At 32.2% G+C, this 12,363-nt stretch overlaps 1 protein-coding gene across 1 annotated transcript in view; it reads left to right on the top strand.

Moving 5' to 3' along the window:
* The window catches only part of ash1 (histone-lysine N-methyltransferase ash1), a 136,254-nt gene that overhangs the window by 25,961 nt on the left and 97,930 nt on the right, over positions 1 to 12,363 (top strand). Inside the window, exon 5 of the mRNA XM_085824991.1 lies at positions 6,932 to 7,109. Coding sequence (XP_085681117.1) covers positions 6,932 to 7,109 — 178 coding nt within the window. The remainder of the gene's footprint in view (positions 1 to 6,931; positions 7,110 to 12,363) is intronic.

Below are 12,363 nucleotides of genomic sequence, written 5' to 3'. Positions count from 1 at the left end.
TCCTTTGCAATCAATGACCTTGGAATTATAAGGTTGTAATAAGAGTGCCCAGTGCATCAATCTAGTTGCATTTGGCATTGGATTGCAGCCAGACCAAAGGGTTATGATCAATTTGAATCAAGAATTCTTGCTGATCATCCAGATAAAAATGCAGTTTCTTGATAGCATAGATGATGGCTGCTCACTCCTTTTCAGTAGTACAATAATTCTTTTTAAATTTAGTAAATTTTTTCCTTATACACAAGATAAAATGTTCATGTTATTCATCATCTAATTGGCATAGTACTAAACCCATGCCATTGTCTGAGGCATTGGTTTGTATAATAAACTTTTTATCAAAGTCAGGAGCATACAGAAATGGTTTCTTGCATAGCAATTCTTTAAAATTTTTAAAAGCTTTTTGGTTACACCCTTCAAAGTGTCTGTGAGGGGTGAATCAATTTCCGAAAATTTCGGTATGTACTGGTGATAATACCCAACTAGTCCTAAAAAAGCACATAATTCTGTTTTGGTCTTAGGTGTAGGATACTCCTTTGCAGCTGGTATCTTTATTTCATCTGGAGTTCATTGTCTTTGTCCCACAACATGGCCTAGGTATCTCACTTGATCTTTTACAAATTTACATTTTGATGGTTTTAGTCATAAGTATGCTTTCTGTATTCTGTCTAGAACAGACATTAAGCTTTTAAATTGCTCTTCCTAATTTTCTGAGTAAATGGCAATGTCATCCAGGTATGGTACAGCGAATCCTTCGCATCTACCCAGGACCTTAGTCATAGCTAAAAATATATGGGACATTTTTTAATCCAAAGGGTAGAGATCTGAAACTTCCAAAACTAGGTACAAATGTTGCATATCTTCGGGCTCTTTCTGTTAACGGAATTTGCCAGTAGCCTCTAGATAAATCTAATAGGGTAATATATTTTGCTTTTGCTACAGTTTCGATACATTCTTCAATATTAGGTTTTCAGTTTTAGTAACAGCATTGAGTTTACGATAATCAATACAAGGCTGAGGATCCTTTGACGAAGATTCTATCAAAATTATGAGAGATGCATAGTCCGATTCTCCCGGCTCCATAATTTTGAGATCAAGTATTTTCTGAATTTTTTTTTTTGAGAATTTCAGTCTGTCGGGGTGACAGTCTGTATGGCTTTATTTGTATTGGTTCTTTATTTAATGGCTCAATATCGTGACAAACTAAGTTTGTTAGTCCAGGATTACTTGAAAAAAAACCCAGATTTCCATAAAACCTTTTGTAAATCTTCTGTTTGCTCAAGTTCCAGCCTTTTCTCGAGTTCATTCTCCTCTATGATGCCCAAGAAATTTAATATATTTGGATTGGAAGGTAAATGAGGTATGTCATTTCTAAGTCTCCTTCCACTTCAGTTATCATATTAATCATTTCTGGTCTTTTGTAATATGGTTTATGCATGTTAATGTGATATACTTGCATCAGGCGGTAAGATATCTAGTGCTAGCCCTCAATCAGCCTTAAATATATGTGGGAATTTATTTTTCAGGACTCAGATAAGACATAAGCATATGCAAGAAATAGACATAAGACAATTCAGGCATAATTGTCTCATTGGGTGATAGAAGCAAGATAAAATTTAGCGGAACAATTTGTCGTTAGTCGCCAATCTTGCGATACATAGCCAAATATGTATAGTTGTATAGTGAACAATAGCTAAATTTTATGATGATAGCCGTGAACTTCAAAGGTTTTTGGAGATCGCTAACCAAAGGTGAAATTTTCCAATTAATGGATTTTGTGAAGAAATGTGGAGAAGCGGTAATAAATTAAGATGATATAAAAAAGGTTTTTCTTTATGATGACAATGCTGCTCAATCATCAGTCAGTTAATGGATGGTGAAATCTGTAGTATGGTTCTAGATCCAGAAAATATCGCTATCGATAGTGAAGAAAGTGACAGAGAGGTTGCTGAAAATGAAAAATTTTGATTCACAAGTTTGTCGGAATTCTCAACACAACAATTACAGGACTTCAACAACGTAACTATACAATAAATTATGTCTTCCTACAAAATTAAAGAGAATAAGCAACTTGCATTGAAAGAAATGTTTAATAAAGTAAGCAAATAAATATTAAACTTTTTTTTGTAAATTTTGATACCCTTTAGATCATAAATGCTTTATTATTTCATAAATCACGATTTCACATTTTTATAATTTCTCTATGCCGTCTTACAAGATTCAAACTGATGATCTAATATCTGGAAAAATCCCAAATCTAGAATTGTGGATGTCCCGACGAGTCCGGATTTCGGACTTTATACTGCATAAGCTTTAACCATATTAAAAACTAAGTTTCTTGGAGATCAGGAAACTGACTCGGGCCTTTGATTGTGTGCCTTATACCCCAGTATGCCTTTTGGGTATTAGCATTTGGTATTATGGCTAATTTTTTTGAATTTTTAATAAATTAATTTTTGTAATTTGTTATAAATTAAGATCTTGACCTTAAAAATAATCCAGAAATTTTGCATTGTTATTAATAAAAAATAAGATATGTTCATCTTAAAAACTTTTTTCATGAAATATTTATGAATTATTGTATTATATCACATTTTAAAAATTTTGTAATCATAACACAAATCGAAGATCAGCTTTAAAATGTGTAATTGAATTTAATGTTAGTAACTGAAGTGTTTTTTGTATTTTCAACTTGCAGAAGTAAGTAAGGAATAGTTAATAAGAATTTTTGCAAGGGAAAAATTCAGAAATCATCTTTTAAAAAATAATTTCTCAAAATTTCATTTTTAAAATTAAAAATTGAGGCAGAAACTGAATACACATAAAAAAAGATAAAAGAAGGGGGGGAAGAAGATAGGAAACATCTTTCATTTTTTGTCGTGGTTTGGAACCAAAAACATGCAAAGGTGAAGGAACTATTGAGGAAATAAAGTAAATGGATATCAACTGTTTGTCTTAATACTGTTCTTAATATAAGTTTTGACTGATGTAAACCTTACTTTCATTAGTTTTATGAAGAATCTGAATCTGAATTCATATCAGAACTTGTATTTTCATCCAGAACTACTTATGTATTATCCTGTCAGTCAAGAAAGTTAATATGTATCATCAGGGTTCGTATCTGTCCTTACAAGTGCTTATAAGTCCTGATATTTGAAAATAAAATATAAAGGCCCTTATGGGTCCTTACTTTTTCTTTAAAGCCCCATTTTTTTGTTTTTAGTGCTTTTTTAACGAATGCACCTTTTTCCCCCGTATCAAAGCCGAAATTAAATAAACAACTTTTCTTCCTTATAACGTCAGATGGTGAATCATACACCTGGAAGCATATTTCACAAGTGCACATCAGCGTAGCCACCGAGGGAGTGGTTTTGAAAATGGACCAGTGAGCTTCTATTACTCTTGTGACGCTAAATCTTTGTGCATGTGAGCATTTATGTTTTAATTTGCGTAAATTTCGTATGGCGTAAATTTCGTAGTGCTTTTGTTTTATGATTTTAATTATTCGCTGGCATTTCACTTTCGCGATTTTTATCACGCATTAGTATTTGGTTTGATGTTCACGGCGTATTATTGTTCTTTAAATCCAGAAAATGACTCAAGCTACAATTAGCCTCGAATATTATGCATTTACTAACAGCTGTGGATTAAGAGAATTCAAGTGTATAGTTTTTTTTTTTTTTTTAATTGAGCTGAGAAGGACTGGAAGTGTTAACAATGAATCTAGTGTTTTCTTATTTCAGTGCTTGCATTCTTTTGATTTTGAAAGTGTAAGATGAAGAATACATATTGTGTATAACACGATTATATCTATTGTTAGTATTAAATGTTATATCTGAATAAATTAAATATATTCTTTGTGAATAAGATAAATTCATTCTGTTTGATGAGCACTGCTTGTGTAGACAGTACATTTAAGAGTGAGCAGTTATTAAATTTGAAATTTAACTTACTAATTATATACGAATGCAAATTAGTAAAGTTTACTTATTGCATTCGCAATAAGTAAACTTTACTAATTTGCATTTTAATTAATTTGCAATTTATAACCAATTCAAAATAAAATTCTGCATTGGCTATTATTATAGAACATCTTTTTCATATAGACTGCAATAAAAAGAGCTGACTTCTATTTACATAATATACAAATGATGCAAATATTTTTCTCCTATACATAGTTTTATGTAAAGATAGCACTTGGGCTCAGATGTTTATGGCATATTTATTTCTTCATGTTATTTACCACTTATTAGTAATACTTCACATGGATATTTTTGCGGGGTGTCCAACATTTATTTTCAAATTCTTTCAACCAGTGAAATCTTCAATCTTCAGGTAGTGAAATCTTCACAACTGCTTAAAATTTGCAGAAGAAATCGACGATGCTTTAATTATTTTGTACAGGAAATGGCGTGGCAAAATGTTTTCATCCATATTAAAGCACACGAAAGGGCATGTGACATGACAGAACTATTACTGGATACTCATTGGTCCATCCTAGAAGCCACTCCCTCAGTGGCTACACAGATGTGCACTTGTGAAATATGCCTCCCGGAAATAGCTTTTCCCCCTTTCTCTGCATTAACATAACCTATGGTGCACGCAAGAGTACAGACAGGTGCACTTCGTTCTATTGGTCAAAGAATTGCGAAAATCGTAGAAAATTCCGGTACATTCGATATTCTTTTCCTCCCACCCAAATACTACACATGTTTGAATTTCTATCAAGATTTTAATAATTTGCATTCTCATTCCGCTTGGTCAGGTTCATATTCATGTTTATTATGATCGTTATGCTTATATTATGAGCATATGTATGAATATTTATAATAATATAGTTGCAATAACTGCTGTAGTGTAGATAAACTTCAGAAAATGGGTGTGTTTTTACCCAGATTAGCTTTCTGAGGAATAATATTCGGAAGGGTTTAAATAAAAGGAAAGTAATCAAAATAATTTCTTTTTTTCTCTCTTTTTTTTTTTTTTTTCCTCCAATACATTATAAAGTGTTTAGGTTGGGATGTTCTCCCCTTTCTCCACAAAATCTCTAATATTGAAGCAGCAGACTTTTTTTTTTTCATCATTGTCCAATCTGGATTGAATAGGATTAAAATTTTTGCGGTCTACCCAACCCAAGCGAAAAATTATTCTATTCCGGAAATTTAACGCAGTCTGTTCAAAATTAAAATCAAAAACTCCCCAGATTAGTAAGTCTCTTTCTTTTCCTTTATGTAGTTCTTTATTCGGATTCCCAATGTGTAATATTACATATGGAAGAATTACGCTGCACATATTGTGCAATAACGTTTGTGGTATTTTTCAGAGATAATTACTTTTGATGTTCAGTCTGAGATTTATTTATGAACACTTAAAAGAGTTTTACTGTGCTTTCTAAGCAGAATATTTCTCAGTTCCGTTGGTTTATTTTTATATGATGCACATATTGAAATGTCAAATCATTTATTTAGCTGAGAAATCTAAAGAACGGCTACAATCTTCCCCCTCTCCTCTTTTTCCAGTTGCGTTCGACTATCCGGAATATTCGGCAATTTCCGAGTATGCAGGTTAGTAAAGTTTTAAACTTTTAAAGGATGACTGTATGAAGCAATTTCCCGTCTCCTGATTTCAGAATTGTTCCTCTTTTTTACTTAAATTACTTTGCTTGGAATATACGTTAAGGGAAAACTGTTATGCAATGAAAATTTAGAACATGTTCATAATTTTGATTTAAGTTAAATTATTTAAATATTAATATGAGTGGAAAAATAAATTGTATTTATTATTAGGTGCCAAGTGAATACAATTAATATGGCTTATTATTTATTTTCTATATTTTGAACTGAAATTTCATCATTAAATTTTGTAATATAGTTTAGTTCTGCATAGTTTTTTTTTCTCTCATTGTAAACTAATTCTGTAAATTGAACTGTCATTTAAAATTAAAAAAAAAGTTAATTGTTTTTCATGGTTGAGGTAATGCTCATTCTCTTAATAAATATTGCACTGCTCATATTTATATTGCAAGTCTAATTTTTCTTTTAAGGTTATGCAGTTGTGTATAATGTAATTAGACAGGTGCTTATTTTTTTTCTTAAAATGTGCTTGAAAAGGGCTTATAGGTGCTTATTTTATTAACTAAAATGTGGCTACAAACCCTGATCATCCTGTCACTGGAATCTTTGAACCATCAAAGTTTATTTAGTTCTTGCTAAAGCTCTGCCAGTCGCTCCTGTGGAGAATTCTTATGAAACTGTTGTGTCTTTTTCTTTAATAAACGGTGAAATCAGTATTTGAGCTGCTTTGTTTTTTCACTTTGTAAAAAGGCTTTTGTTGACTTCTAATATTTTGTTAGGCCCTCCTATTTCACCAGAAGCTCTATTTTGAATACTGCGAGTACAGAATTCGTGCAAATAATAGTTCCAGTTTATTTCTGTTTTGTCAGCCATATTCAGCTGACCATATCATGTCCATTAATACACCTTTTATTTATCATTGAATCCCATAACTTCGAAAATAATCTACTATTTGCTGCTCTGTAGAAGTCTGGTTTCAAATTTTATTAATACCCCCCCCCCCCCAAATGCAACAAAAATACAATGATAACAGTTAATTTACAAAAACGAAAGATGGCTTATCGAGAATCTATCAAAGCAATGTTATATGTTAACATTGCTTTGATATTGAATTAACAATGTTATTGTTATTCCAAGCAAAAGTGCACATGTTATATGTTGCTACATCATGCTTCTCCATAATTGATGCTAAATACTACTACTAGTGACAGTTTAATGGTTGGATGGGTTAATATATAAATGCTCATTCAAGTTCTGATATCAGTTTAATTTCAGAACCTGAAATTTCAATTTTAGTTAATTTTATGCTTTTTTGTATTCATGCTTCAAAGTAATGTACTTATTAATACTTTCTTTTCTAGTACAAGTTGCAAGAAAAGTAGTAAAAAATCAAAGTCAAGAGAGGTAAAGGAGTATAATCCCGAAGAGCACGAGTTTGGTCTGATGCCGCCTCCAATTCACGTAGGAAGATATTTGCGAGAAAAACGTTCAGAGTATAAATTGTCCTATGATCTCTGGTGGTTATATAAGAATAAACAAGTAAGTTCAATGTTTATTGGAAGAGTCCACCGGGGGGGGGGGAACCACCTTTCTAAAGAAAAGTGTTGTTTTAACCTACCTACAGATTTTTCTTTATTGAAAGATGGCTTTCGAAATCTTTACACATGGAATATTCTGTCATCTCTTGATGGATCCGAAATTGTGTCTTGCAATTTTTTTTGGCCTAAGATTTTTCTCCTCAAAATCGCTGAGGACGAATATTCTGTATTGTCGCCCCCCGACCTTCTGTTGTGCTTAATAATTGGTAGTGGGGAAACAGTGATCATTAGAGAACGATGTTACAATGGGAGGGTCATAAATAAAAATCTCAAATTCAGCAGTACCATCTGCTGACCTGAGGCTAATTTTTGTACCGAAACTGGAAAAGACTTCAACCGGAAGCTTTGTGTATGCAAAAAATTTGCAAAACAAAAATTCTTCTGCAAAAGTAAATGTAATTTGCACAGAACCCATGAATTACTTTTAAAAGAATTTAGCATGACCTAATTTACAAATGATTTCTTTTAGCATAGAATAAATACTTAAACAGGTATCTTACAATGCTTGCAGAAACACAGACGTTTGAGATATTTTTTATTTTTAGCTGTGCACATTGATTTAAAATGCTGTATTTTTTCAACTACCAGAACAGTTCACAAAACCAGTTACTTCAATACATATTTTCATTAATTGTTCTGAAATAAAAATGATATTTTTGAAAGAGTTCAAATCATATAACTCCATTTTAAATTGATGTATCATTTATATGTTTGTATCAAAAGTCATTTAGTTGTGTAAATGTGAAGTATGAGCGTTTTATTTTTATACATTGAAATATGAGGACAAGATGCATTTCCTTAAAGAAAAATTCATTTTACTCTTCTGATTTCCCATCTAAAAAGAACTACTAAGAAATTTTCTTGGCATGATATGAAAATCATTCGCGATTAATATCGTAAGAGATTAAATCGCTTTTGGGCATTGGTAAAATAAAGTACTGAAAGTACATGAAATTATATGATACATTTTTTTTTTATCCTAATCAAAATCCTTCCGTTTTTACTAAAAGTGTTATCTAATGAAAAGGGTCCTAATAATATTTGATTATGAATATTTTACTGGTATGAAGATGCGCTTATTTCCAAATTTCGAAATGGTTGGGACATAAAATTCTCAGCGGATAAGACTAAACATTTATGAAAAATAATTGTTAGTAGAAGATAAATGTAAATAGCTTTTTATAAAATCATTGCAATCATTATACGAAGGTGGAAAAAATATGATGGTGATCTGGGTGATGCAAAAAATTTTGCAAAAGGAAATAAAAATTTCCATTTCTTTGTCTGGATCAAGTTTTGAAATGACACAATTAGATAAAGATAAATTGACAACATTAACTTTTATGGAGAACTTTCGGAAAACAATTTGTTATTTACGACTGCGGTTAATTGATTAAAACAAAGGAGGGCTATCATTGTATGGGAAGGGATGCCTTCGTAGAGGACTTTTTAAAGGAAACTGGCTTGTATTCACATTACACAAGGGAAAAACTCAAGTGCAGGTCGAACTACTAGTTTTCAGCGACATTCCTGTTCAGCTGCTAGTGGGCGTTATTGACGACTAAGTATTGATGAGCTATGTTAAATTAGGTAATGATTGCCATTTATTTTTAAATTCATTAGTTAACCCTTTGACGGTTAGGGAAATTAGCAGTTTTCGTTTACTTAATTCGCACAGCATTACGAGTAAACAGTAGTCGAAAATGGTAGCTGTTTTACCCCGCCGTTATTTCGAAAGTGTCACCCTTCTCTGGTGATGCCGTAGATAGCTGGCCTCACGCGTTTTAAAAATTTCTTAAAGTATTTGTAGTACACAAATAACAGTTTTTGCATACTTTAAAATAATTAATAAATAATAATTATTAAATAGTAAATTATAAATGATTATAATCAATTGTATAAATAATAATAGTTAATTATAAATATAAGACAAATATTAAATTGAAAGGACTAAATAAATACTACTAATGTAAAACTTTATGAAGCATTTAAATACAGTAATTACCTAAAAACAGCTCGAAAGTACTCTCGTGGATCAGAAATATTTATCATGCAAGCTTTCATGCCCACATCGCCAGTAAAACTAAATCGGCTAGGAGCGTGAGAACTTGAATCAATTTTACACCACTGTCGAACACTCGGAAAATCTTCCTCATCACTTGAATCGTCTTCTGAGCTTGTAATGTATGCGTAATGTATGCTTTACGCATGTGCGCGTTGAAAGAAATGTTTAATAAAGTAAACAAATAAATATTAAGCTTTTTTTTTGTAAATTTTGATACCCTTTAGATCATAATTGCTCTTTATTTCATAAATTACGGTTTCATATTTCTAATTTTATAATTTCTGCATGCCATCTTGCCAGATTTAAACTGATAATCCGGAATCGCTGAAGTCCCGACGAGTCTGGATTAAAGACTTTTGACTGTATATTATACACGTATTTATCATAAAATTGAAGCATTTTTCCAAAGATTTTCCTACAGAATTTTACTCACAGGAATGCATTCTTACATTCTGCTTTCTCCTACAATATTGAGAAATGTTTGGCCTTTATTTTTAAAAATAGATCAAGTATTTTCAAATAAGGTGAATGTTGAAAAGAAGCGGTAATGTAAAACAAATAGAAGAAAGAACAGGATATGCATAGAAAATAAGAGCAGAGACGATAAGAATGAAAGGCAATGTGCATGGTCATTCCACGTATTATATATGCTACCTTTGATGAAAAAAACTTCTTTTCCACTGTTTACGAGTCAGGATTCCATGGACATCTATAACTATTATCTGTTTCTGTTCATATACTGGGCTCACACTGTAATGGTGCAAAAGAAAATTTAAAAGTGCAATTTACATTTAAATTTTTCCATTATCGATATTACCTGCTATAAAATAAGCTAACTACAGAGCACAAGAAACATAGTAAGACTGGAATTCTCTTATTGCAGGTGTTGAGTTTAGTACTGTATGCGAATAAAATTTTTCAATTGGTTTCATGTAGCTAACCTTGCTAACAGCCGGATGATGAAACATGTACTGAATACTGAAAGCTTGATTTAAGTTAGAACATAGGTGAAAGGGCTGACTGCATCATAGGTGTTTTGTGAAAAGTCGATTTCCCTTAAAAAGCCCTTAACAATTGCAGCTCTCACATGCTTGCAATAAATAGCTCTCTTATGCTATATGCTCTAGTCTAAACTATTTTTAGTTGAATATAAATAAATTATGCATTTTTTTTTGGTAAAAAAAAAAAAAAAAAAAAAAAAGATATCTTGTAGAATTTTGGTTTTTTAAAGAAAAGAAGAAAAAAAAAGATTATATATTTATTTCTAACTAGGCCAGCCAGCCATGTGAACAAAACTTAATTTTGTATCTTTTCTTTGAAGCAGAAATACATTGTGCATTTTGGTGATTAAAAAGGTTAGGTTAGGTTAGGTTATTTAATTACGGCAAAGCCTCGAGGGCTATCTGTCTAAGGGGAGGGATGCCTTCGTGGAGGACCTTCTAAGGGAAACTGGCTCATATACATGTTACACATGGGGAAAACCAAAAAAACACCCATGCAGCCAGCCTGTTCGCAGGATTCGAACCTCGTACCGAACTACCATTGTTCAGTGACTTTACCGCTTGGCCGCTGGTGGGCCCAGGTGATTAAAAAGGGTTTTACACTTTTTAATCACCTGGGCATGCCATCTTGCCAGATTTAAACTGATAATCCGGAATCGCTGAAGTCCCGACGAGTCCGGATTAAAGACTTTTGACTGTATATTATACACGTATTTATCATAAAATTGAAGCATTTTTCCAAAGATTTTCCTACAGAATTTTACTCACAGGAATGCATTCTTACATTCTGCTTTCTCCTACAATATTGAGAAATGTTTGGCCTTTATTTTTAAAAATAGATCAAGTATTTTCAAATAAGGTGAATGTTGAAAAGAAGCGGTAATGTAAAACAAATAGAAGAAAGAACAGGATATGCATAGAAAATAAGAGCAGAGACGATAAGAATGAAAGGCAATGTGCATGGTCATTCCACGTATTATATATGCTACCTTTGATGAAAAAAACTTCTTTTCCACTGTTTACGAGTCAGGATTCCATGGACATCTATAACTATTATCTGTTTCTGTTCATATACTGGGCTCACACTGTAATGGTGCAAAAGAAAATTTAAAAGTGCAATTTACATTTAAATTTTTCCATTATCGATATTACCTGCTATAAAATAAGCTAACTACAGAGCACAAGAAACATAGTAAGACTGGAATTCTCTTATTGCAGGTGTTGAGTTTAGTACTGTATGCGAATAAAATTTTTCAATTGGTTTCTTGTAGCTAACCTTGCTAACAGCCGGATGATGAAACATGTACTGAATACTGAAAGCTTGATTTAAGTTAGAACATAGGTGAAAGGGCTGACTGCATCATAGGTGTTTTGTGAAAAGTCGATTTCCCTTAAAAAGCCCTTAACAATTGCAGCTCTCACATGCTTGCAATAAATAGCTCTCTTATGCTATATGCTCTAGTCTAAACTATTTTTAGTTGAATATAAATAAATTATGCATTTTTTTTTGGTAAAAAAAAAAAAAAAAAAAAAAAAAAAAAGATATCTTGTAGAATTTTGGTTTTTTAAAGAAAAGAAGAAAAAAAAAGATTATATATTTATTTCTAACTAGGCCAGCCAGCCATGTGAACAAAACTTAATTTTGTATCTTTTCTTTGAAGCAGAAATACATTGTGCATTTTGGTGATTAAAAAGGTTAGGTTAGGTTAGGTTATTTAATTACGGCAAAGCCTCGAGGGCTATCTGTCTAAGGGGAGGGATGCCTTCGTGGAGGACCTTCTAAGGGAAACTGGCTCATATACATGTTACACATGGGGAAAACCAAAAAAACACCCATGCAGCCAGCCTGTTCGCAGGATTCGAACCTCGTACTGAACTACCATTGTTCAGTGACTTTACCGCTCGGCCGCTGGTGGGCCCAGGTGATTAAAAAGGGTTTTACACTTTTTAATCACCTGGGCATGCCATCTTGCCAGATTTAAACTGATAATCCGGAATCGCTGAAGTCCCGACGAGTCCGGATTAAAGACTTTTGACTGTATATTATACACGTATTTATCATAAAATTGAAGCATTTTTCCAAAGATTTTACTCACAGGAATGCATTCTTACATTCTGCTTTCTCCTAC

This window comes from Stegodyphus dumicola, chromosome 10 (assembly GCF_044657685.1).
Source record: "Stegodyphus dumicola isolate Sdum_Otavi_A_Nest chromosome 10, ASM4465768v1".
Taxonomy (NCBI): Eukaryota; Metazoa; Arthropoda; class Arachnida; order Araneae; family Eresidae; genus Stegodyphus; species Stegodyphus dumicola.
The sequence above is the reverse complement of the archived record's forward strand: the minus strand, read 5'-3'. Positions and strand labels throughout refer to the sequence as shown.